The 27,273-nt window shown below is 46.2% G+C and overlaps 1 protein-coding gene across 9 annotated transcripts in view; it reads right to left on the reverse strand.

Moving 5' to 3' along the window:
• The window catches only part of SLMAP (sarcolemma associated protein), a 68,243-nt gene extending 41,357 nt beyond the window's left edge, over window positions 1-26,886 (reverse strand). For 8 of the 9 annotated variants that reach the window (XM_026052475.1, XM_026052473.1, XM_026052469.1 and 5 more), the window contains exons 1-2: window positions 26,210-26,886; window positions 218-365 (exon numbers count right to left, since the gene is read on the reverse strand). In XM_026052475.1, the coding sequence (XP_025908260.1) occupies window positions 218-365; window positions 26,210-26,407 (346 nt within the window). In that variant the 5' untranslated portion in view covers window positions 26,408-26,886. Of the gene's footprint in view, window positions 1-217; window positions 366-22,041; window positions 22,070-26,209 lie in introns of those variants that run through there. The other variant, XM_026052476.1, reaches the window with a different exon arrangement.
• Between the last annotated feature and the right edge of the window lie 387 nt (window positions 26,887-27,273).

Genomic DNA, 27,273 nt, shown 5'->3' on the forward strand with positions numbered 1-27,273 from the left:
GGGCTGGAAAAGAACCCGCATGTTCAGCAGAAAAGGTTATGGGTCCTCTTTACCACAAGGCTCTCGCTGACAGCACAAGGGAGAGAAGAGATGACAGAAGGATGTCCTTGCAACATGGGTATCACTGCTTTGTAATAAGATGTTCCAAACAAACACACTTGAAAATGGAATCAAGGGGGGGGAAAAAGGCAGGAAAAAAAAAGATCCATACCCTTACCTTTCCGCGTGTTCTCCGTCACATCTACACCAAACTGGATGATGTCACCTGACATAATCTCACATGGTGGGCTTTCCTCAGATCCTCTACTTAGTCTCTGACTATTAATAAAGGTACCATTACTACTTTTAGTGTCTTGAAGATAGAACTGTAAAAACAAACAAAAAAGTAGTAAACTATCGGTGAAAACAAAGTAGGATGAAACCAAAGCTCTGGTAAATTTCTATTTCCCATRAAATACAATTTTGATGCCCAAAATGTATATGGACAAATTTATCACTCACCTTAAAATGCAACATCTTTATATTTTCAACAAATACTTCTATTTGATTTACAGTTACTTAACTTATTATTGATTGATTTACAGTTACTTAAATTATTATTGATTTCTAACACATACATTATTTAATCACTATAAACTTTACTTAACCTACTGTTTATGTGGAAGAGATTAGGTATTATCAGCAACAAAGCCTTTTGTCACACATATGTAAAATGCGTATTTAAAATGCGTATAAAAATGTGTTAGTTAACACAAACTTTTTAACTGCATCATATGCTTAAGACAAGTGGTCCATGACACAAATGTACCTTGCAGGGAGGTTGGGCACTGCAGACAAAGGAAGAGCTTTGGAAGGCAGAAGCTAGGAATTACAATGCAACACTAGGAGAAGACCAGGGAAAACAAAGGTGGGGTGGTTTTACCTCTCACAAATTCTAGTTCACACCATTAAATTCATCTTGAAATTGTTGCATCATCAAATACCTTCSTAAAGAGCCACTTGAAGTGGTATTTACAAATAGCCACTTAAAGTTAAATAGCAGCTCAGYGAAACAGAGCGAGCTCATGGCACAAGGCTTGCACCCAGAGCTGCCGTGGGAGAGGGCAGCGGCGGCTGCAAGGCAGCGGCAGCAGCTCCCCTGCCCGACTCGCCTGCAGCAGGTCGGGGCAGCAGCACCGCGTTCAGGAAGCCAGTGATGCGCACCTACAAGCAAGCCCTGCACTCAAAAGGGATCCCGATTCCCAAAGCCCACATAAGCATGAGCGAGGTGCTGCTCACATCAACACACATGCACTCTTCTTCTTTCCAAAAGCCAAGTAGGATTTTCTTTTTCCAGAAYTCTGTGCCAAATTTCCCATGTTTTTACTTGCTTGTATTATCCGAYCCCTGGTAAGAAGTTACCAGGCACCAGCACCCTTCAGATGGCAGGGAACAGCCTCASGCCCAGGTGCTTGCTGAGGGCGGCMCAAACCCGAGGGCCTGAGCACTGCGGGACCCACGGGACACGGCCCCGCGGGGCAAGGGAGGGCAACGACGGGGCCCCGCGGAAGCGGGCTGCTGGTTTACTTTTTACCTCTCATCTTCAAYTGAAAAATGAAAAGTCCACTAGTGCCTGGTTGGTAAAGGTGCAGGCAGACACGAATTACGGGAAGATCAAGAAAGAACAGCTCTACTCATTGCAATGAAGAGCCAGATCCACCTACTCCAGCCAATTGCGTTTCTCTCAAGTCAAAAAGGTTAATTAGCTTGTTAATTTACTAATCTGAAAGTATTCAGCCTTTGAGTAGCTCAAGTGACAAGATAGTTGCTTTTATTTCCTGTTTGTTTTTAATTAGTGTTTTGCTCCGCTTGAGCATCCCTCCAATAAAGAAGGGCGAGTCAAACACGTTCGCACACGTGGGCCCGTCTCCACCCTCTCCCTTTCCGTGCGCGTGTCCGCCCTCTCGTCCCCCCTCGAACAAACGGCGTGGAGCCCACGCACAGGGTCCCCGTGCCCAGCARCTGCAGGAGTCACCACAGGAAAGGACGGTGGGGCACTCTGGAGTGGATCAGCAGCCAAGCAGGACACGAAACACCACAGACTCACAAAATCTGAGCTGTGAACGAGCATAAGCCTTTCAAGAACATACAGAAAATGCACATTAAGGCACTTTTTAAAACTGATATCCATTTAAGTCATAAAATCTACAACATAAAATCCAGTAAGYGACGCTCCTTCAATTTTCTGAGTCCTTACAAGCAGGATTAAAACATTCTGCTTTTTGCATACAGCAAAGAAACAAGCAATAACTGCAAACGTTAACAAACTGGTGTCCAACTAGAAATGSAGATTTCAAGAATTAAGCAAAAATTTGGCAATCTTGTCTTTAAGGCAGGAATTCAGAGCCCGCGGCGCTGGCCCCTCTCAAATCCAAAGGCTATTCCACCCAGTTTCCAGTATCTCCATGGCTGTTTCTCATTGCTGGCCCCCTCRAGCTGCCCTGCAGCCCTGCCGAGAGCGGGAACAGGAGCCGATGAGCAGCAGGGGCGCGTGGGGAGCCGYGCCGGCCTCCAAGGGCTGCCGAATCCTCCGCTTCCCACGGGGCCTCCGTGCGGGACCGCTTGTGGTGCAGCAGCCCCCGGGGAACCTCCTTCATCCTTCATCCCCCGGCCCTGGCGCGCAGCCCCGGGGCAGCCCTGTCCTCCCCGCTCCCCTCTGTGCCCTGGCGCGGCYGCAGGAACCTCTTTGAGCGCTGACGCAAGCTGCGTCGAGAGGCTCTTGGGCTGATCCTGCCACGGAGAAAGGCGGCATTTACTGCCCTAATTATACTGCCATTTATAATTCGCACCTTTCAAATCAACCCAGCCCAAGCCCTTCGGTGCCTCATAGTAACAATTAGTCAAATTGAGAGCGGAGGGGAAAGGTGGTGTGTGCGCATGCAAACCACCTGAATTGCTGGGGACGGTTCTCAACGATTCACACCCTTAATTCTATGGCTTCTCTACGTATGGTTCAAGTGGTACTTCTCCAGGGCTCTTCAAAGGCAGTGTACAACTGTTAGAAAAACTCTGTTCACTCTCCAGTATCTGGTAAATAACCTCCTCACCCTGCAAACAACCCCAGCCGATCGTTCCTCCTTAGGAGTGTACTTCTGAACACTTGCATCCTCTCCAAAGACAAGTCCATGGTGCTTCTGAGACCTTCCAACCTATTAGTTTAAATCAGAATTACTTCTATTCATGTCAAAACGTGACCTGCAGCAGCTAAGGAAATGGCAAATTTATCGTGCCAGGCTTAACACACCGAAGGGGCAGCGAGGCAGCCCCCAGAGCAGCAGAGCCACAAAACGCTGCAGCAAAAGGCTGCAAATCCTGCCTCACTCATGCTGCAAGCTGAAACGTTTGCTTCTTGAGCAATTAATGCAGGTGTTACAAACGCCTTCCGGAGTCCCAGGGCTCGTACCCAGGTAAACAAAATAACACCCCAGCCCGAAAGATCTTCCCCCCAGACTATTTCACATCCCTGGCAGCACCAGCGCTGGATGTAGGCTGAGTTTGCAGAGGGCTTCTGCTCTCAGAGCACATCCCAGCAAATGCCTTTGAGACAAGTGACAGGAGTTCAAACCTTCCAGTATCTCCAGACTCAAACGATCGTGTTCCTCATTCTGGTCTGCTTAGACACATCCTAAATTCCTTTCCTCTCACTCGACTAACTCCACCCACGTCTCAAGGAAGCAGAAGTATTTGCTCCATAAGCAAGTGTAATTCACAGGGTGGAGCGCATCAAGCAAAGTGGCTTTTCTGTTTAGTTTTTCATTTGCTAAACACATGGATCTAATGCTCTTTGATCTTTACACTCCAGCTCCTTAAACAACTTGGAAACAAAACCAGCGCATTAACTTCTGAATTCTTCACAAATACATATGTATTTTGTAAATGATTCGAGCTACCCCAGGCCCAAGGGCTGTGCAAGGGCTGTGCAGCTCAAAGCAGCCGCTGAGGAGGAGCATCTTTCTCTCAGATGGACAGGCTGAGGAAGCTGCAGCAGGGCACGCAGGAGCACGGGGAGCAGAAGTCCCCAGGGAGGAGCAGGGCTTTCCAGCAGCTTTTCCTAACTTCTTTGGAAAGACAAAAAAAMCCCAAACCACCGCCCTTTAACTGCTCCTTCTGTGTGAAGGACTTGACTCTGATACAACACTGGACAAAAATATTCACCATAAGTTTTCACCTGCAGCTTCAAATCTGATACAAATGAAAAGCCTAAATCTCTCTTGGATTAAAACAATCTAGGGTCCTCAGCAACTCCTTGCACGTGTGCCGAGTCTCTCCCTGCTAGCGGCTCTTTCTGCTCCCCAAGCTGCTCGGGTCYGTGAAGCTCTGTTGACTGCACTGCCAGGACAACCCTGCTAGCTACCAATACCTGCTGTCAAGCAAAATAAACAGCCAGTGGTAAAAGCAGTCTAGCGGCAGCCTAAGTGTGCTGGGTAGGGGCAGGCAACCTTTTCTGGACATATGTGCAGTGCTCCAGAGCCCCGTTCCCCCTGCTGGTGCCACCCCCCATAGCTCGAGTGCTCTGAAGGTCACCACAGGCCCTGTCATTCTCCTGCCTTTTGTTTGTGCTGCCTCAGATGACTTGGCCTCACATAGACACCGGGCTACCACGGCTGCTTAAACAGAGAGCCAGGAAGGGCCAACGGGTTCTTGCTGCACATGGGAGGAGGAGGCAGTAAAATGACATGGAAGAGCTATGCCAAATAGCCAGGGACCCTAATGTCTTATGTGAGCACAGAACACACGGGCACTGACAGCCTGGAGTCGCTCTGGTGTTTCCATCTGTATGGGAACATCCCCTTTCCCAAAARCTGAGAACAGGTGTGTGTATTCCTAGACGTGCCGTATCCTTTGGWGCACTACTCGGCCACATTACCTTCCCGAGCACACACCACGTTCACCGTGCACCTTTGAGCAGGGCCACTAACGCCTCCCCCAACCCGTCACAGCTGGGAGCCAGGGGACTTGCTCTCCAAATGAGCRTTCAAGCCCACGTCCCACAGCAACACTCAGATACCTGTATTAGGAGACGCCTGAGGTTGAGAGTGACTTTAGAAACCAGTGAACACCTGTGTAATAGTTGCTTTCATAGAATTCAAGCAAGGAAACTGCATTACAGCCCCGGACCTAACATCCCACTGTCAGCACGGAGCTGCAAGGCTCTAACTACCACTTCTGGGCTTGTTTACTTTAGCACTGAAAGGAACATTCAAAACACCTGGAGAAACACCGCTGATGGCAAAGACACCCTAGAATGATGTGGAAGGCAACACGCGAAGGAAAATTATGCCTGTAAAAGCCCAGCCCAGGAGCCCTACGCTTGGAGCAGCAGTTTACAGCTAGGGGAGGATGTGCGGTGGGTCCAGCCCCGGCCCGGGAGCCGCCGCCGCGGCCCTTCCCTCTCCTCGCTGGCACCGGCCAGGACACRCAGAGAAGTCGCCGGCTCGGAAGGCCGACCCGCCGCTGCCCCCCACCTGCCCACTGATTATTTTGTATAAACACACATTACCTTCTATTATTATACCAAAGCTGTACCCAAAAGAAAATATACAGGCAAGATGACTTTCTAGAGTGACTAAAAGAGGTTTCTTTTCACCCTTAGTCTCTATTAATCAAACACGCAGCAAAACGGGGCTTTTTTCCCCCCAGAAACCCAGAGGTGTTCTCGAAGATAATACAACAAGCCGTGAGGCATTACAGGAACACCCACCAATTCAGACGTGCTTTCACAAATGCTGTCCTACAAAGCCAGGCTTAAAGCTATCGTTTCCTGTAATAAACGTCACGCGCATGTGGCAGCAGGACACGCTCAGACTCTGCAATCAGGAAAGCAAACAGTGTGTGGAAGCGCACACACTCCTGGAGAACACGCTCGGAGGACACACGTCCTGCCACAGGATAAGCCAAGAGCTACAGCTCTGCAAAGAGCAGGCTCCCGAGGACAACAGAGTTCTTTTCAAATGTTCATATATTGCTATAAGGAGCTTCCAGCTTATCCTTGCAGAATACTCATACAGAAAGCATCTRTACTACTATTCTGCACTATAGGGGGGGAAAAAAAAAGTTAAGATTGATCACAGGACAAAGCAATTTCTTCTTAAATTCGTGATCAAGAAGCCATGGTTAAACTTGACAGTTGCTTGTAACAAGCATGCTCAGGTGCAAGAACAGAAAAGCCCCAATCTCCTCTCTGACTTCAATGAAGAGAACAACAAAGAGCTTTGTCACATTTTGACATTGCTCCACACCCGTTTAAAAGTGACTTAAGGCATAAATCTCTGTGTCTTTAAGCCTGAGAAGACTGACAGTATTAAAATCTTATACAAATAAAAGCTCAAATCAAAGTTGCATAGCACCCAGAAACACTAAACAAAACTGAAGCAATAAAACACAACACTTTTCTAGTGGAAAGGCATCAGAGAATAAGCAGAATTGACAGGAAAAGCAGAAGACAACACATTTAATGAAAACAAATCTTGAAGCACTAACAAGAGCTGGCACTCAAAAAGAAGAATTTATAATACTCTAAAATGAGCATTATGCATTCTTCTTCCTTAATCCTGAAATACGACTGGTTAACTATAACAAGTGACTTTCAAAAAAAACCATCAACTGAAATGGAATTTTCCCTTAAATTATTCAGATTATCAATTTTCTATAAGCAGAGACATTCTAACSAGATTTTTCATGTATTTCATATATTACTATTTTGCAAGCAAACTGAAGCAGCAGAACAGAGGCCGGATTACCAGATACCTCATCACATGAAGAGCCAGGAGAGGAAAACCGTTTGTGTGAGGGCAGAAAGAGAGGGAGCAGCTCCTGGCACGAGCAGAGCGCTCGCGGTGGCTCCGAATCGCAGGCCCCGCTGCCCGGGCACCCGGCTCCACAGCCGACCCTTCCTCCGGCCTCCCTGCAGCCAAGGACCTCTCCACGTGTCCTCGCTTTTTAAGAACGGGGAGGAAAAAGGGAGAAGCCTCTGCAGCCACTTCAACCTCCCCTCACGAGGAACTGCTGTGTTTACGCACAGGTAATCATTGCTTCCAGGCACAACTGCTGTTTTATGACAGAAAACTGCTGGCATTCACACATTCTGGAATCAAAGAGAAAGACTGCAAATTTCACAAATATCTTCAAATGSAGGGGTGGTTTGCTAAATCTTCATGATGATGATATAAATATAATGAAGACATCTCCTTTCCATTTAGCAAGGTACAGATTGTATCTTAATGGATCTTCCAAATGCCAGGATGCCGTTTCTTCCTGGGCAATATCACACAGCAAAAATTTCTTGCTTTCTGACTTCTGCTCCGGAACCTTTTATTAACACATGGTACTGTCAGAAACAAGGAGYTCAGCGCATTTCCAAACTACAGGCAAAACTGCCATGCCGAGGACAAGCTCGATGCTCTGGTGACGTACATTCAGTAGGGATGGGGAAGCCAAGTCCTAGCTCAAAGGATCATCCAAGCACAAGTAACACTGTATTAACTTTAATCAATTCAAACCAGGGATTTTTGTAACAATTCCAAACCACAAATTCTACTATGATGTAGTGTAGCGAGTCCCCTGCACACATCCTCGCACTGGAAGCACAGCCCTATGCAAGTACTGTTTTTCTCAAGATTTCTCTGGAGCAAGCCCAGCAATAAATGCTGAAGGGGAAAACAAAAATAAAAATAAACATGCCTGTCCCATGTGAAGTTTCTCTTCATTCCATGTCCTGAACTTCAGCATTCCACACGGGCAGCAGATGGAATTAACTCGAAACCAAACGCTATCGGCGCAGGGTGCGGCCCCATTCGAAGATGTAAATTTTTTTTCCAGCACAGAGAAATTTGACAATTGGGAGTTCAATATTTGTGCTCAGGGCCCCGCCAAGCCCCACCTCCGCACGGCGAGAGCAAGAACAGCCTGCAAGGAAGCCCTGTGTCTTTGAGCTCACTCTCRGCCTGCGACTTTCACTGCAAGCAATAATTAGAAGCTGCTACTCGCGAACGAAGGCACGTTAATCCGGTGTTCCTTCGAGATGGACAGTTTTACAGTTAAAAAACGTTAAACATTTTCAAGCTTCAAGAAGAAGCGGCTCTTTCGCCCTGGGGAGTCTCCCATAAAAGGCCGCGTGCAGGAGRCAAACACCACACACAGCCCTGGCTTTACAAATACATTAAAGCTTTGCTAACACGGCAACGTTCACCAAGCTAATTCCTCCYGTGCAGCTCTCCACAGGGACAAAAAGATTGCAATGTCTTCTGCTAGTTGTTTTCCACCCTCTTCTCCAAAAGGGAGAGTCTTGGGGGATATTACACTGATGGCGCTGTTCCCATCGCCTTTATGCTTTGGAGAAGCAAGGGGACCCGGAATGCCTTTCCGAAGGTCTCTGCAGACGAACGCCCGATGAGGACAAGGACCCGGGGGTGGGAAGGGGCTGCTCATGCTCTCACAGCACCCCATGAAAGGGCCTGCACCTACCACACACACTGGCACCTTGCAGCCTGTGGGATCAGGCACTCCCCTCCAACACGAGCAAAGCGCTTCTCAAGCACAAGTGCTTCCCAGCACCAATGGCTCAGGACTGTTACTGGTCCAATAAGAAACCCTGCCATTGCGGATCTCGGTGCAGCCTTAAGGAGGGAAACGCATCTTCCAATTCTTCATCAGTCAACAACATTTTTTCAAGCGGCAGAGCCCTCCAAGAAGGGAGAGCAGAGACATGAGCAAAGTTTAATATGCAGGATGCAGGTTACACTACCCAAAGAACAAAATGAAGCAGAACACAACAGTGTTCTTACCAAGAATGCTTCCCCTTGCAGCGGTTAGAAAGAGCACAAAATTCTTCACAGTTCATCTCCTAAAAAGGGAATTCAATTCCTGATACAGTGTGCATCTACTCACTTGTTCAGGCAGCTCTCTGTGCTTCACTAACATAAGTCGAAGAAAAAAAAAGTTATTTCCATTTTGGTTTTGACTTTTTTTTTTTTTTTTTTTTTTAAACAAGGCTATTTGGCTGATAAGGTTATTCATACTTTAGTAAATCCACCTGGAATAGAAAGAAATGGGGACAGATGAACCCTGGAGAGCAGAGGGTGCAGAGAGGCTGGTTTTTTTTCTGGGGAAGCCGCCGGTGGCACCGCAGGTTTCACAGGTTGTTTGTCCCCGAGGCAGGGCCCGGCCAGGCGTCCACCCCGTCACCCCGGGCACGCAGCGCCAAGCGGCCAGTGAAGAGCTGCAGGTTTGCAGGGGGAGCAAAGCCCAGCCCGGCCGGCCTGGGGAGAACAACAGGCCACGGCGGAGAGCGCGGGAGCTGAGGCAGCGCTCACGGGGCAGCGCAGCCCAAGGCCTCACGGGGAGGCTCCCGGAGGTGCCGCCCTCGGCTCCGCGCCAGCGCCCGGCCACGTCCCGCACGCGCCAACCGCGCCACGACACCCCCGTGCCACCGGCACGGCCTGGACGGTCAAACACACCAGGGCCTGCTCACCGCCACGCTAACCGCCGCGGCCGGCGAGCCTGACCACTGCTACCCCACAGCAAACCAGGTTATCCTCTGCACCAAATTCTGATGCTATTCAGYTGGCAGGAAAGCCTCACAGGACAAAATAAAATTTAACTGAGATAATAAAAAAAATTATCGCTACTGTAAAAAAAAAAAAAAACTTTTTGGTTTTGCTCTGCAAGAATCATCGACTTCCTTTCCTGACCAGAMTCCCTTCTTTCTCTCCTTTTCACATGTGAATTGCAACCACTAGAGGGCAATAGGATTAAACATTCTCTTGTCCAGATTTGGCAAAGGGAACCCACGCAATAAAAAGCTAYGTATCAGAAAATTAAACTCTTTATATTATGGAAATATTTTTCATACTGAAACTCCCATTTACACCATGGGTTTTCTGAACTGTTAATTCCAACTATACAGTCTAGAGCCTCACACACAAGTTACTTCAGGCTACAACATCCGCATTAACAGTTCTCCTGCTTCTCAGAACTGAACATTAGGTGTGTCAGCTTCCACCTTGCCACCAAAATTCTCTTACTTACTGAAAYCCAACCCAAAATTAGTAAGCAGGTGTGAAAGTCTGGATGGCATCAGCACCTACTSAGGTTTGGGAGAGGAAATGAACTTCCTGCACAGTGGCTTAACACCCAAAACAACACCCACCTAGCTAGAAGCGGGTTGTGTTCCAAAAGCGCAGGAATTGGCCTGAAAGGGTTTGCTATGTCTGATGAGCAGTTCAACAGTACGGCTGGGTCTGGTGTCAGCCGGGCTTTCCTGCTTCACACAAATGAAGCCCGTGCAAAACGTGCTTGACAATTAATATCCTCATTGTTGTCGCAGGTCGTTACCTCAGCTTCCAGAAGAACAACACTAGAGCACACGGACTCCCCCAGCAGAGCCCGATGGCAGCGGGACCCGTGCCGGTGACTCGAGGCGCTTCCGAAGGCTTCCCGGAACCTGCAGCGTTCCCAGAGCGGCGCAGCCAGCTCGGCCGCCCCGGGAGACACCCGGCTCCCGCTCCACGTGACATTAACCTGGGTACGGCTCTGTGTTTGGGGAAGACGCTACAAGGGCAAGTAAAGCAGCGCAGCAAGGAAATGTACACAGTCTGGACAAGGTGTCTCTCAATGAGAACTAAGCTTGTTAAAAACGTATTTTCATTCAAAAGGTGTTAAACATTCTCAGAAAATCCCAACAGCATAGCTGCCATCCTTCCAAAGGAATCTAAGTTGTTGAAAATGATAATGATATTCAGTACACTCAAACACTGGGGCCATGCATCAAATCAGCCTTGTTTCACACTGGCCCATTTAGTTTATATAAACTTGTCTTGTACACAAGGTTATTTATACTTTGATTAAAGCAAAAACAGTGAGCCTTACACCACCTGTAATTAGTCCAGTGTTAATATACAGTTTTAATAAACCTGAATTAGGAAGAGATGCTAAGCAATTTCTTTTAAGAGAAAATAACTTGAGCTGGGAGGAAAGAATTATTTAAATCGCAGCCATTACAGAACCAGAGCGGTTGGGGCTGGACCTCTGGTGCTCTCCTGGTCACATTCTCAGCACTTCCAAGCACARAAGACTGAGACCTGTTCCAAGGTTAACTACCCTCAAAGTAAGGAARGGTTTCAGGTGYATTTATTAATTAGATTCATAAAGTTGCTGAAGTTACATTCACTAGCCATAAAAGTTCCATTCTTTCTCTTTGTGTTCCTTCTTTCATTTGTCAAACACACACAAGCAGGTAGGAATTACTCTGCGCGCTGTGGACACCACTAGGAAGGAACAAGCTCTTTTCCTGCCGGGTCTCAAATTGCCTCCKTTGGCAAACCTCCGGAGGTTCCTCTCTGCCCATCTCTCCAGCCTGCCCAGGTCCCTCCCACGGCAGCTCAGTCCCCCAGGGCATCAGACACTGCTCCCAGCCCTGTATCATCAGCAGCCCTGCAGAGCCCGCACGGGCCCTTCATCTGCATCACTGATGATGGGGTTGAACACGACTGGAGCCAGTACYGAGCCCCGGGGGACACCTCCAGCTACAGGCCCCAAACTGGACCCCGGGCCACAGATGACAACCTTCCAAGCTCTGACTGACATTCAGGTCTCAGTCCACCTCAAGGGCTGCTCATGCGATCCACACTTCCTGAGCTTGCCTACAAGGATGTTATGAGAGACACCATCAAACCTACCTGCCCAGGCATCCTATCACAAGAGGACGTTCAAATGGTTAACCGTGATTTCTCCTTTGGGAATCCAGCTCCAGGGAAGTAACAAACCCGTAGTGCCAATCTTCACAGACCCTGCACAGCCCCTGACAGGACTTGGGCGCTGGCATCTAAGTTTCCATGGAGGTTTTGAGAGTCACTCCTCCTGCTCTATCTAAATCCCCTTTCACCCTAGCAAGGTGGTTCTTGTGCACCAGCTCTGCACCGTGCAGCAGAATGGGAACATTCCCCAGGACACCACRCAGCCCCGGCTCCAAGACGCAGTCTGGCCACGTCCCAGCTGCAGGAAAGAGCCGCGCTGTGCGCGCTGCAGCTCCAGGCTCCTGCCATCTGTCAGGTCGCACCTAAGCTCATCTCCAGCCTCCTCCCTGCTTACACAGGCGGCTCTTCTCGGAGGAAAGCTGGACCTGCAGAGGAACCAGGTGCACAACGGTCCCTCCCAACGTGCGACTGCAACATGTGCATGTAAAGGACCGAGCACTTCGCAGAACAGCCCCTACTAAGGCTCAGCCTTCTACGGAAGGTATCTTAGAAACACAGGCAGGTTCTGCACTTTGGGAGATAAACACCATTTTTTATTTAATTATGCAGATGTTTTCACATGACACACAAGCTGTATTTTCACTACATGAGTTTTCCTATCCCCTTCCCTCAGCTGAGGCACAAGTGACAAAACAGGCTCTCTGTATGGCAGCTCTTTTTGCACACAGCAATCAGAAGCTGTTTTTTCCCCCAAGTTGTCCAGCTTTGCTGTTCAGGGTACCTGCACGCTGAAGGGGCAGCCAACTTCCACACTCCATTTGATTGTCTCCAATTCTACCCAGTGAACCAGAGCCAAYGAGAACTAATGCAAAGCGTGACACACACCTATTATCGACCTCCATCCAGTCACGTTCTTCTCAACCGAGTTTCTCAACAGCTTTATAACCTCAGTGTTTCTTAACAGGCACAGCAGGAACACCGGTGTTGTCTTCACTTCCCTTTGAAAGGTTTAACTTGAAAATTTAAGCGCTAAAAACAACAAACCCCAGTTAAACAAAAATGTGCACCGTGACATTAATACTTCTGAATAACAAACTACAAGTGAAAAATCCCAAGATAATCCATATAGCTAGTATTTTTCTTCCAGGAAAAACTATTTCAAAACATCTGAACTCAAACCTTTTTTCCTAAATACTCTACATTGTTTATGTTATGCATCAAGTAATTTAAAATCACACAATAAGCATTTTCATGACTTTAGAAGGTCCCTCTGGATTTTCATCATCCATTCAGATAACTAATACTCAATGTCTGAATCTTACACAAGCTCGTCTCCAGTTTACACGTAAGCCTTTAGGAGATGATAATCATTAAGCAAAGCACACTGTTCTGCAGCASAATTGTATGCTGGTTTACAGGAAAGGTATTTTTGCACTGGCTTTACGGTGTAACATCTCCTCCTCGTCCCTGCCAGGTACTGACCATTCCAGATTTGTTGGAACAGTAAGTGCACGAGGAAGGACCCTCATCCATGTGCCCTTCCACTCCCCTCTTTCTACAGCTTTACCAGCAGTGCGGGATTTACAAATGTTTGCTTCCGTACACCCAGAAAAAGCAGCTCTCATCACGAGTCAATGAATCATCTGGAGCCTCAACAAGAACCACACTTACAGCCTTTTTTCCAAAAAACACACAGGACCTTATGCAACCAAAACTTGAGAGCAGCTTCATTCATCACAAATTCATCCTATTTTTAAAATATTTGTATTTTAAAGTTTCATATACTTTAAATTCAGCGAAGAGGATTTCAGCATCRTATTGTAACCGTAAATGCAGATTTTACAACACGCAGGATTTCCTCGCGTTCCACGTGCACTGCACGCTGACAGAAGCGGCCCCTGCAGCCTGTTAGGACGTTACCTGGCACCGAGATGCCAAGGACCACATGGAGGGAGCCTCCATCCACTCGCCGTGGAGCCGTCACAGTCCTCCCTTGACACTGCAACCACGGGTCACCCCTGTCACCCAGGGCTCCTGAGTCACTACTGGTGCACCCCGCAGACAACCAGGAACCAAAGCAGAGTCACGGCGGGAGCCTCGTGGTCSGCACCTTCCCTGCCAGGAGGGGCTCCAGGATTCCCGGTTACCCCTCTGCCTGGAAACCTGCGTTCTCCCGCACACCTTTCCGCCCAAGTCCTTCTTCAGGCTATCCATTTAAATAACAGTTTTAAGTACAATCCCAACGCGTTAGAGAACAGGATGCATAGACGGGATGAGCACAGGAGCATATAGGTGGAGAACACTGAAGAAGTCAACGCAAAGCTCAGGCTGATGGGACGGCTGCAGATCTGGACTTTGGGAGCTCCAGCAATGCCAGAAAGGTACTCACCTCAAAAACAATATATGCTTAAAAAATAACATTTTATACCATTTTAATTTAACCTCCTTTCCCTAGATGCAACGAGCTGATACAAATCTGATGAGGACAGTCTCACAAAAAGCCTGAAGTACCATTCATTTTAAAAGAAAATTTAAAACTTCCCTTTTCTGCAGATACAAAGAGCAACTTTGTTTTTATGATAGCTGGGGGATGTAGATGTTGCCTATCGTTAGTATCAACTAAGGTACAGACTGAATTGCTAGATTTCTTCATGAACTGACGCACTCAGAAATACATGAAGCATTAAATAAAGCCTTTTAGGCATGACAGGGCAAGGCAGGAGAACAAAACCTGTCCTGCCCTCCTAGGCAAACAAAAAGCAAACTGAGGCAAACTCAAATGCTCTTTTTATCAATTACACTATAAAACTTGAAAAAAAAATAGAGAATGTATTTCAAAAGCATTTAAGTTGATAAACATTAAGAATCAGTTCAAATATGGCACAGAGACGACATTCTTCACTGTGCTTAAAAAATGYGCTCCTGTCAAATCTGAAGCTACTCTCCTGAAGTCTCTCATGGAAGATGACTTACCTTGCCCATGACATGGGCTTACCTTCCAACTGTATAAGCAGTAATGAAAAAATCTGATAAAAAATATCTAATTTGCTATAGAAGCATATTAGAAATGCTGCAAGTCTGAAGAAAACTTGAAGTTGTATTTTCACAACGATGATTCTATTTGACATATTAACAATATTTTGATAGAACTTCAGAAATTAAGCTGAGAGAAATATCCATTCTTAAAACTGAAACAGAAAGCAACCTTAACATAGAAAAATGTCCATTTTACCTTAAAAGATAATTGTAACCTTAGATTCACATTTTCTTAGCAGCACAGAACTCTGCTCTTCGAGCACTTACGCTTAACAGGAGAAGTACATTGAAAAAGGAGAAGCGGCAATACAYGTTTCCTGTTGTGCTTGAAAAACAGCGGAGTTTGCCAACTCCGTCGCGTCACCGTCCCTTCAATGACCGTGCGTGCCCGCGCTGCCGCTTGCACTGCCTCCCCGCTGCACCACCGACCGTGCTGGCCGGGGAGCTCCGGYGCCAACGAACCCGCCGGCCCCGCGTCCTTCCCGCTCCCCCTGCACGGCCATCGCGGACACCGCTATGGCCCTCCCTGCTGCTGTCCATCTCCTCGCTGTGCTTCTCAAACCTAACCGTGAGAGACACTTCCTGCAGCCCTAAACACACGCATGTTTAGATGTCATCATAGTCCCACATGAAAGCAAGCAGCTCCAGGAACTGTTTTTTCTTCCAGCCCTTCATCAATCTCTTCTTTCTTATTTTTCTCTCCCCAGCCCAAGTCTCTTCCCTGCAGCTGCCTCCACGCTAGGTGACATTTACCTCCAACCACTGCTAGAGAAGATGAACGTGCGGAGAGGGGAGCCCAGCGCAGGGCAGAGCACCACAGGGCTGGACACGGCGCCAGCTCCTGCTGCTCGAGTTCAGCCCRGCACCATGCCCAGCGCCGCCCGGGATCAGCACATACCGACTGGGTCCTTGGTGGGAACCRTTCCTAGCACCCATCTGCAGAGGGACGGCAGAAGCACAAAGGTGACAGGGCAGATAAGGAGCTCCCGAGCAGCTGGATGCACCCTGCACAGGGCAGGGCTGCACAYGGCAGGAGGGAGGAGATAGGGACTCTAACCGGAGCGGGGATCGCTCTGCTCCCAGGCTGGCGTGCCGGCCTCTTCCTCGCCGTCTGCTCCGCTTCACTCTGCCAATTAAATCACCAGGCTACTGCCTGAAGGTTTGACAGGAGAGTCTAGTTGTAAATAAGGATCGCCCACGTCTTTTTTAAAAATATGGGCTCAGTGACCTTGGATTTTCCAGAATATATTTTCACCAAACACTGCTGAACTAGCTGGCAGGATTCTGCTTTATGCCATTTGCTTTATTTGTGTTGCAAAAGCAATCAGAAAGCATGCAAGAGCATATAAGCCAGAGAAAAAGAGGCTGTGTTTTAACTACAGCCCTGTGGACAGCAGAGCTGCACACCAGTGAGCGTGGCTTCTCTCTGAATTGCAGCAAACAGTTTTGCAAAATAACAGGACTCCATATTCTACCAGAGTTTTCATAATCCAATTTCCCCATGAGCATTGCAGGAAGATGCAAGATTGACAAGTTTCCTGTTTGGGGCATTTTAACAGTTTCACCCAAGCCTAAAACAAGCATGTCTACAGGAAAATAATAATAATTTTAAAAATTAAAAAGAAGGAAGAAGCATTTTAACAAACAACCATCCATTTCCATTTTCCAGAACTCAGTTATAACACTACAGCAAAAGAAACAAGTACCTAAACTACAACATTTAAAAAATGTTTAGGCTTGGCTTACTGCATGTTACATTAGCATGTTACACATCTATGTTAGTTACTACAAAATCAGTTATTTAAATAGTATGCCTTTACTGTGCCTCAAGTGCAGGCAGGTCTCTAAGGTGTTCTGAAATTTATTTTAAAGCAAGTTRCACTCTAACTGACTTTACTACTTTTGATCATATAAAACAAATGAGATATTCCTCTCACCATAGTTCTTCAAATCACGTCACACAATTCCAAGGCCTGCTTTTCAAAGCCAATGAACTTCTTCCCTCTTACAAATCCTACAAATAAAACTTCAAATGTTACCTTAGAAAAAGGTTTAAAAAAAGTTAAGTTTGGCATCATGCTGCATGCCAAAATATTTTTGCTTTGCTTATATGTTTTTAATCCTGCTGTTAGAGTAGTTTAGAAACAGGATTTCCCACCAGAAYGGCATTTCTCTTCCCTTCCTGCAGAGCTGCCCCTACGGCCCCTGTTGATAAGGCTTGTGCGCCGTGCTGCYGACTGTAACCTACACCCCACAGCAGGAACGGGCAGCGCTGGGCACAGCGGCTACCAGGCACTGCAGCCTCCTCGACGCCCAGCGAGAGGCCAGACCMGAGCACGGGCATGGCCAGGGCCGCACAGGCAGCGCCTGCGGCCCAAAGCGCCCGTTAAGCTGCAGGAGGAGGCCCGGCTCCCAGGCAGCAAGGCACCCACGCCGGCCGCAGGGCTGGCGGGCACGGAGCGGTCGCGGGGCTGGCGGAGTCCCCCAGCCCAGAACAACGCTCCCGCGGTGAGCGCGGCCGCTCTGCACGCTCAGCCCTTCTCTCCCCTCCTTTGCCTTTCGAGTGACACTCTCGATGCAACTCTGCAGATTTTGCTCCTGCTTTAGAAATGCTGAACAGATTCGGGCATTCACCAGGTTTTCACTCAATAATTGCAAAATAACCTGTATATGTAGCACTAGCATAAAAATCCCGTTTTCCTTATGCCTCAGCAAACAGCGTTAACCCTGCTAACAACAGAAAAGGCATCTTCATTACCAACACCAATGATCTGGTTAAGCATTGCCAGACAATTGCTTCCTTTCAGATACAGCTGATAGACCTCAGTTTTCAACCATCAAATAACTATATAAATTACCAATTTTGAAGACTATCAACAATTAAGCAGCACTGTTGCCCAGCACAACCAGGACTTGGTGCACAACCACTCCATGAAAACACTTGGGTACCTCACCACGACTGCAGCGGGAAAACTAAAATCACTGCTTTTGGCAAACATTCTTTTGTCCACAAGTACAAGTGACTACTTGCACCTTTTTGTCTAAAACCTTTTGCACCTGAAAAAAAAGTATACATTAAGTTTCCTTCTCCTTTCTCTCTCTCTCTCTGTCTCTCTCTCTCTCTATATATACACACACACACACATACGCGCTGTTTAAAGCAATATTGACAGTGGCATTACATAAYACACTTTTTAGACTTAGCTTAGCTAGCCAAAAGCTGGGCATAATACTAGCAAGCAGATTCAGTCACCAAAACAATGCTTCAAAACTATAAGCAGCATCACATTATACTCAGAACTCTATCTTCATAAAAGGTTTTAAAGGACACTACAAAGCAATCGTTGTTATGAAACTGTTGGAAGCACAAAACTAATTATAAAGATGGGTGTTCCAAGTTTAGACTATAAAATACATCAGAGAACATTTTACAGATCTCAAAAGAGGGATTACTCAGTGACAACAGCAGAATCCTTTAATATTAGTTTATAAAACATAAGTCAGCATCTAGAATTCATCCAGCAAAACGTAYCCTGGGAAGGTTCCAAATGAAGCTACTTGTGCAGGGAAGATGTTTATTTGATCTAATGAGGGAGACCAAAAAAGCACCAACCCACACATCCTCAATACCTTTATTATCATTAATATAACATACACCCCCCCAGGCCCTCGAGGCACGCTTGCAGCGTGCAAGGGGCAGGAAGAAAGCCCWGAAGTGGGGCGTGCAGCAGAGGGGCCAGCGGAGGCAGCTCCAGCAGCCCAGAACGTGAGTGGTGGCCACTAGGCCCATCAGCAGCAGCCACCAGCCCCCTTGGGCACACGAGGTCAGCAGGAGGCAGCTCTAGCAGCCCAGAACGTGAGCGGTGGCCACCAAGCCCATGAGCAGTGGCCACCAGCCCCCTTGGGCACACGAGGCCAGCGGAGGCAGCTCCAGCAGCCCAGAACATCAGTGGTGGCCACCAGGCCCATCAGCAGCAGCCACCAGCCCCCTTGGGCACACAGCAGCCTGCTGCGAGGGGCAGGCCGGCCCCGACCCAAAGGGCATCTCCAGCAGGGCTTGCACACCCTGCCCAGCCCGCGGCTCGTTGCATACACATAAACCCCCAAAAATAAGGGTTATCAATGAATGCCAGTGTAACGCATTTGTTCAGGCRCAAAAAGCACCACGGACTTTCTCCCTGCTGCTTATCTAGAAGTTAATATATGTCCAGACACAGCACAGATACTTTTAACTTCCTAATCAAGAGTCAAATGCAAAAATTTAACTAAAAAAGTGGATGAACCTCAAGGGAAAGTATATTCAAATACATGGCAAATAGCCACACAAGTTTCCAAGTAACACATACTATTAACATAATAACAGTATCAGTTCTCCCTATAATTATACAGAAAGCTCTGTCCATAGACAAATTATTGGCTTATGGTCACAGACAACGTTTATACACGTACCAGATACCTTGCTCAAATGGCACAACCGTGGCCTTCATGCCAACCAGCTCAACAGAACGTAGAGCAGACCCAAGGTCGGGGCTCTCGGCGCGTTCTCTCAAACTCCAGAACACGCAATCTAGGAAAAGTTCCCTAACGAGAGCATGAGCATTTTGCYTTTCTGAAATCCATTTCCCCTTCGAGTTGATAAAAAGGAAGTCGTGGTCGAGGGCTGTCAGTGAAAGTGCTGCRTTATTGCCACCCCACTGCAACTACATTATCGGGCATTTCATTTAGTGCTGCTTTCTCTTCAAGTCATTTTTAAAGAGAATTTCTCATCGACTCATTTCAGTGTGAATTTTAAGTTATACTCTACAAAAAATACTCYAGATATTTCACAACTAATTTTTAAAATGTAAACATGAGTGTACGTGTATACACATGCACACATGTGTGTATACACATACACTCGTGTGTATATATACATACACGTATAATAYATAGGCTTACAGCCTGATGTATTCCCTGACAACAGATCCCAATCCTGGCCATCCCTGTTCATAGCACTGTAACTTCCATAGCAGCAGACAGCATCCTCTGTAATGATTCACAGATCCAGATTCCACAGAAACAAAAAGAAATCACACCGAACTTGTACTTTGCCACTTAATAATGTCATTATATTACCACCATGTATYCTTAAGATCATTTCATGTTTAGCAAGAGACCCCTGTAACGCAGCAAGAAAATAGCAAGACATGAAGAATATGMAGAACAGTTTTTCTGCACAACACGTCTTTTACAACCAAATTCAAAGTAAATTTTATAGCTTCTTCAAGTTCATCATTTATTTGTATTTTCTCAAGGCTGAAAYAAAGTCACCATCCAGTTCCGTGCATGTTTGTCTGCTACAGCACAACAGAACTTCTATCTTACAGAAGGTCCGACTCCAAAAGCCCATTTTCCATCTCACAAAGACACCTGGTCTCCCGGCACAAGCCCGACGCCCGTCCTGCTCCAAACACAAGCGTTTCTGCAATAAGCGGCGAGCCGGCCGCAGGGACAATGCATACGGTGCCACAGGAAGATTTAACAAAACTTAGATCCAAGCTCTCAGCACGCGAGCAACATCAACAGGAAGCAATTATTGATATAACTCAAAAACAGAGCCAAAAAAGACAAAGTAATCCTACAATCTGGCAGCAAACGCCTGCAAAATTGCTGGATTTAGGTATGGAAACAACACTCTTCACTCCTTTACGCTGGCCATCTTGATCTATAAACAAYGAAAGGTGGTGTTTCCACTTCAGTTTATTCATTAGAAGAAATGACCAAAAAACACCACCAACAAAAAGCACATAACAAATGAGCTCAAGTATTTGTCTATGTATTTTGGACTTTTGGCTAGATCAAATTCAAGGCAAAAACAGAACAATCTTTTTACAATGACACAGTCAAATATTCTACCCTTTCTGGCCTACTAAAGGATGCATCATTTAAATTAATATGATTAGATAAGAAAGCCACTGTTACTGCATAAATTCAGTTAAAAAAATAAAAAGTAGGCAAAGCCAAATCAAAAGCATTTCTCCAGTTGAATGCAAACCCACCTGCTAAAGATCAAAGCACTGCTGCAAACGTGTGACAGCCTTTCACAGACAAAGCCAAGATCTTATATAATGAAAGTGTATGCGAGGAGCCTGCTCTGACATCCAGCCATAAGCCTGGGAACAGGAATACACCTGAACCATCTCATTAGAGACCCACGGTAAACACACTTGCTGGCCTTCCTTACTGCTAAGTAGCATGATTCATTTGAGGTTTGTAAAACTTCATTTCAAATACAGCAGGGATCTTTGTTTTCAGAAGTTAATCAATGTGTTGGTGTTCTGGCTCAGCGCAGATGCATCATGACCGCGGTGGAGCAGCTCCAAGAATCACAGTCTCAGCTCTGCAGCAATGGCTCGAGATGCTGCCTCTGCAGGGAAATCCTTCTCAGCAACATCTTACCTCCGCTATAACCGGCAGCAGCCCTTCTACTCTGCTCTAAAAGAAATACTGTGTTGAAGTTGAGCAAAACAGAGAGCTTCCCTGATTTCTACTCTTACCATCATATTAACTTAAAATTGGGTAGTTCATTTAGGGTGAGAATGACTTACATAAAATTATTAATAGGTATATTTAAGAGCTGGCTGATCTCCACCTCCTACCAAAAGCATCTAAGCACTGAAATTTCACCTCAGTGTATTACAGCAGAGCCCAGGTCACAGTCTCCTAGGCCACTAGGAATAAACATGCAATGTTTGGAAGATAAAGTGTCTGCTCAACAGGCAGTGCTGACAGCAAGCATGGAGCAACACTGACAGTAGTGAAAAATTAAGCATTTGTTCAGCTCTCACAGAGAACACAACAGAAAACCAGCCGAGTCTTTAAAGGAGGCACCAGCAACAGTCTCCCGTGGAAATGTCCCATAGCTCCAAATACCATTTTTGCCCATGACACTGAATTCCGAGGAGCAGCATTAACTCTAGCCCTTCGAAGGCACAGGGGCCTGTCCAGAAGAGGTGCCCCACACGTCAAGGGCCTCCAGTGGAGCGGGGCTCTCCATTGCCCCCTCCAGGTCACCAATAACCATGGAGCAGGACAGCCCCAGCATCTTGGAGCACAAACCATTAACCCAGCAYCCTTGACTGCCCGGCTGCCTTGCACCCACCCAGCCCTTCCAGTCCTGCCCTGGAGAGGGGAATTGGTGGGAATGTGGTGGGAGCCACCGGCAAAAGCACCGACAAGGCAAGGGAAACGGCAAGGGAAATGACACGAGCTGCCCTCTCGGATGCCCACGCACCTGGTCCTGTTTAATCACAGAGGGAAGCAGCTTAGCCAGAGCAGTTTACCCCAACAAACAGATGCTGATTGCTGCCGATCACTCCTCATTCATGCCTGAAAACATATTCCAAGACAACACATTCCAGGATTTTCCCAAGGACAAAAGCAAGGCCAACCAGCCTGTAGTTCTCCGGAATGACCTTTCAGCCTTTTTAAAAGCAAAAGGGGCATAAAAGCCTTTCTGCARTCGTCAGGAATCACGCAGTGATGCTCTCCCTGCAAAGAACTCCTCACCAATTTCAGCCCTCATGTTTTTGAGTCTGGAAGTCCTCAAGCACAGCCCTATTAAATTTCACCTGCTATCACATCTGCATCAGATTATTTGGCTTTCAATCTACTGATTAGAGTTCCTAAATTTTCATGCGGTTCTTTGCAGAAGATCAGTGCCCTAGATACCTGCTAAACATGAGTCTCAACTCGGGTCATTTCCATTTTGTATTTAATGGAAACAGAACCATCAGCTCCCACCCTAACATGGAAATTTGTGCCCATACACCTTCCTTCTGTCACTAAAAATGACCAGTCACCTGTAGTCCTTCTAGGTAAGACAATATCTCATTTCTCATGCCATTACTCAGTGCATTTGGTAAACTGTGATGAKGGACTCTTTGTATGAGAGATTTATAAAAATAATCTACCTAAGGCCCTGAAGAGCTCAGAGAAATTCATGTTTTGAAAACCTGGCTATCTGCTGGGAACTTCAGACTTCTACTAAAAGCAGAAGGATTTCAGCCTGGAAAAAAGCACATAAAAATTCTCAAAGATTTTCAATTTATTCCTATCAAAAAAAAGGCTCAAATTTAAGACTATTTTAGTTAAGCGGGGTTTGAAGTGTTTTTGTGTTTTTGCTGATATGCAGTGAGAGAAGCTGAGCACATATTTAGATTTTTCTTAAGTGTAGCACGCTCTCTTTTGCTTTGATTCACACTCTTTGGAACACTCCATGCTCAGCACAACATCAACTTCCTACATATCTGGTGAGTCACTTTTTCAGACATCCTTAAAAAGATTCATTAATTTGCAATTACTCAAGAAAAATCAATCCTAAGCATAAAACATTAATGTTGTTGTTGCACGAAAAACCCGCAAACGAAATGTGACATTGCACTGTTTTTCTACAGAAATTGAGCACAGAAAAGCCTGAAGACAGGTACTATTCTCTACCTTCAACATATACATTTTCAGGTCTGCTCATTATGTAAGAAAACGTTTTACAGACAAATGTAGCTTTAAATATCTTCTTTTCACAGCTGATCTTGAAGACTTAATCCTCATTTGTCGGTGGTAATGCTGGTGTTACACARGCATTAGCTCCTTCGGGCAGGTAGCTTTTGCCAGACACAGTTAAAACGTTTTGCACAGCAAACGTTCCCATCTCTCACAAGTATATTATCTTCAACACAGTCTATTTTTATGGGTTTCTTCAGCCAAGCCCACCTCGCCCTCATGGAATTTGCACACTCGCTCCCTAGCCAACATTCCCCAACACTCCCTCTCTCCACTCTACCCTCTCTGTAGATTGTGCCCATACACTTGTCTATGGACAGGCAGTAAACAGGATCACTCRCATGATTAACTAGGAAAACAAACAAGGACTTCCCCCYCAAAAAAGWWAAAAAAGCGCCTTACAGTATAACYGAAATACAGCTCAGGAGGCTGCACAGCACCCAGAGAGCCTGGGAACRTCAGAAAACAGCACTGCCAAAGTCCATAGACTGGGAAACCAGAGCCTTAAAACATCCAGGAATTCCACTCACTTATCTGAAGATTTCTCTCTGTTACTCTATTAACCTTTCAAGATCTTTTATTTTCCATAAAAATCAAAACCAATGCAGTTTTACATACATGTTTGAGAACCGCTTACAAATCCTGTGGCAAAGAATTTATGTGGGTTTAAGTATGGATCATTGATAGGACAACAATATATTCCCAGATTAGATGTGCTTATTTGATGTTCTGCAAACAATAATAATATACTTGCCTGCATGCAGATGTTCTTGGCCTAAGTGTACAGTCTTTTGTTTATACCTTGAAAACACTACAGACCTATAAAAATGTTTAATGATTCAAGAATAAGATTAAGACTTTATRTACACACCAATATACATTCTATCTATTCTATCTATTCTACATTCTATCTGTATTTTCCAAAAGCGTTTTGCATCCATCATCTCCAAGAACACATTTTCCTCTCTTCTCCAATTCTCACTTTCTCTTCTAACTTTTCTTTTCTACTCACAGATACTCCATCAGACCCCAAAACCTGATTAGATTGCCAAGAAACAGAGATAAACAGTCCACACTCCTCCAGATCACAACATCAGTATCTCGAAGCTTTTACTACAACATCTAACACAGAAAACTTACAGTAATGCTTACAAGACTCACAACATGGATCAACCAAACACCACTCTTCATTTGATAACTATAGCCACGGACCTTGACACAGATCTAAGCAATTTTCATAGACTTCCACCAACTTCTCACAGGACAATCTCAGAAGCTATTACATACCTCCATCTTATTTACTACCACCTACTTGCTAATTTAGATCACTCAGATAAAATAAATAGGTATATCCCTTGTTTGGTYTGTGTTAGAGAAGAAAGAAAGGGGAAAAAAAAAAAAGCTAACTTAAGAACATATCAACAAACATCTGGCTGCTTTTTAAACTCTTCTGTGAGTTAGCAAACTCGCTCAACACCAAAGGCTTTGTCAAATTAAACCACCTTTAATATGGCCAGGCTATTTATAGTCATAGCAGGGCACACAAAGGTCTTAGTCTTTATAAATCACAAGAAGTGCTGATAAAAAGCTACATGCATAACATGTTTCATATTTAAACCAGCATAATGAATCAGAACATGTTAAGTTTGTCAAGTGAAACAAAGGATTGCATGCTAATCTTCAAGTGCATATAGCTGTATTTCACACACACAAGTTCTCAAGTGTCTAAGATCAAGAATGCACATCATATACATTACAGAGGCCCCAAACAATGCTCTTAATGAGCACTTATACAAATAGTGGTTTGTACAATTAAACGCAGGTAACTTGAAAGTCATGCCACAGCCCAGCCTTGAGAAGTTAAATGTTTGTCTTGTCCCATCATGCCCAGGCGTTGCATAACGCAGGATAGTTAACATCAGAAGGTTTAASAACTTTGACTGCATTCTACTGTTCTTTATGCTGTGTCACCCTACTAAAAAAAACAGTGCACTGGTCACAGGCCGCATTACCATTAAAAATGAACAACTACACTGACCACATTTCATAGCAGGACATCCACACAAGGAAAAMAACGTATTTAGCTTACAGTAAATAAAGTTCTAGGACACAACATCAATATATTTAAAAGACAAAGGGTTGGGGACTGTAATGTGCACACTGTTCGTTTCTCAGTGGAAATTTAAAATTAACTTGACAGGCATTAAGTAAAATGATTTTACTTGTCCCAGTTCAATCCCTAGCGGACAAAACAGGAACTGCGGAGCCCCTAAATCTCCTCCATGAGATAGCGACCGTCTCTCAGAGCGCTGGGTTAAGGCAGCAGGGAGGGTATTTTAACACCATTGCACTGCCAGTGCTGAAGGATCTTGCACATTATTTGCTGCTTTCCTGCTGCCAAGAGGCAACTTCCTGCCAGACCCAAACAGCAGGTTACTTGTTCCACAATCTCCATGGGGCAACTAGGAAGACTGCAATGTCAAATCAGTGATTATTTAACTGGCTTTCTGACAGCACCTCACAACGAGATTTATTTAGACGCTCAAATCAAGCAGTAATTTTACAGCATTTGAAAAATACTATTACATGATTTCATTCACATTAGCCTAAGATTTAAGATTTGGTTTACTCACCCGAAAAATAACATGCTTCCAGCAAAGAACAAGAACACACATTTTTCAACATTTACCACCTTCTCTGTTATTTTATGTTTCTAAAATAATATTTAAAGCTTGGAACAAAATTATCAACTTACCTGCCAAAAATTAATCATTCCAACTATACAACAACTCTTGTTTCTTCCACACCCAACCATATTTACCAGAAAGAAACTAGCGATGTGCAAACTTGCCAGAAAGGTCCAGGTCATGATTTTTGATCGAGAAGAGAAGACATCTTACCTTGCTTGTCTTGTGGTCAAACCAGACCAGCGCGTGGTTCCTGGACAGCACCTTACAGTCAAAAGTTGCGTTGTTCTGGGCCGGGCGGCAGCGAGCCACCGAGCGGCCGATCTTGACGGGCTCGTCCAGGTAGACATGACGCTCCTGAAACGGGTGGGAGTTCGGGCGGCAAGTGAAGATGGCCAAAGCTGAAGGCATCGAGGACAGATTGGGCTTGCCACACCAAGCAGAGATGAAGAGAACCTCTTCTGATGCAGACTGTCCTCCACAAATTTTAACCCAAACCTCCACAGCAACTTTACGTTAAAGCAGGACAAACGTTACCGTATAGGAGAGGCCTAACAACTTATTGTTTCAGTGTGTAAACTAATTCTGGCAATAATCCAGTGACAAAGCCCCATTATGTCTTTTAATAACAGCAGTGGCCCAGAAAAAGTCTAAGCTGTACRACTCTCAATCCATCCTCCTCTGGAAGAACAGGAACGTGCATCTGAGGCCGTCAAAGAGAAGCGGAGGCTCCTTGGAAGAAGGAGAGGGTGTCTTAAATCCAACTAGATGAGTCATACAAATACTTTTGTTTGGGATCTGAACTGCCTTCTTTCTTACCCCCCTTCCGTAAACAAGACACTGAGCAGACTTCTGACCTATGCACATGTGAGCAGGGCCGGGCAGGGGCCGGGCCGCGGGGCGCGCGGATCAGGAGCTGCAGGGCGAGCGGGGGGCCCGCGCTCCCCTACAATCTCTAGCGGCTTCCCACGGCGAGCCGCGCTTCATCCTGGCGCCTCGCAGCGCGGCGGGGGACGCGGTCCTCGATCCGGGATGGGGCCGTGGGAGCTGCGCCGGGCGGGCGGGTGCGAGGGCAAGAGGGGGAGAAAGGGGGGAAAAAAGAAAAAAGGAAAAAAGAAAAGCCAAAGCGCAGCAGGGCTGGCCTAGGGCGGGAGGCCGCCGCTCCGGCTCAGATAAGCGAGGAGATAAGGCGCGAGGGGAGGGCGCCCAGCGGCGCGCGGGGCAGCGGCTCCAGCGTGCGGAGGGTCCGCGCGGCGCGGACAGGGCCGCGGGCAGCG

This window comes from Nothoprocta perdicaria, unplaced genomic scaffold (genome assembly GCF_003342845.1).
Source record: "Nothoprocta perdicaria isolate Ctin4 unplaced genomic scaffold, notPer1 scaffold_9, whole genome shotgun sequence".
Classification (NCBI taxonomy): domain Eukaryota; kingdom Metazoa; phylum Chordata; class Aves; order Tinamiformes; family Tinamidae; genus Nothoprocta; species Nothoprocta perdicaria.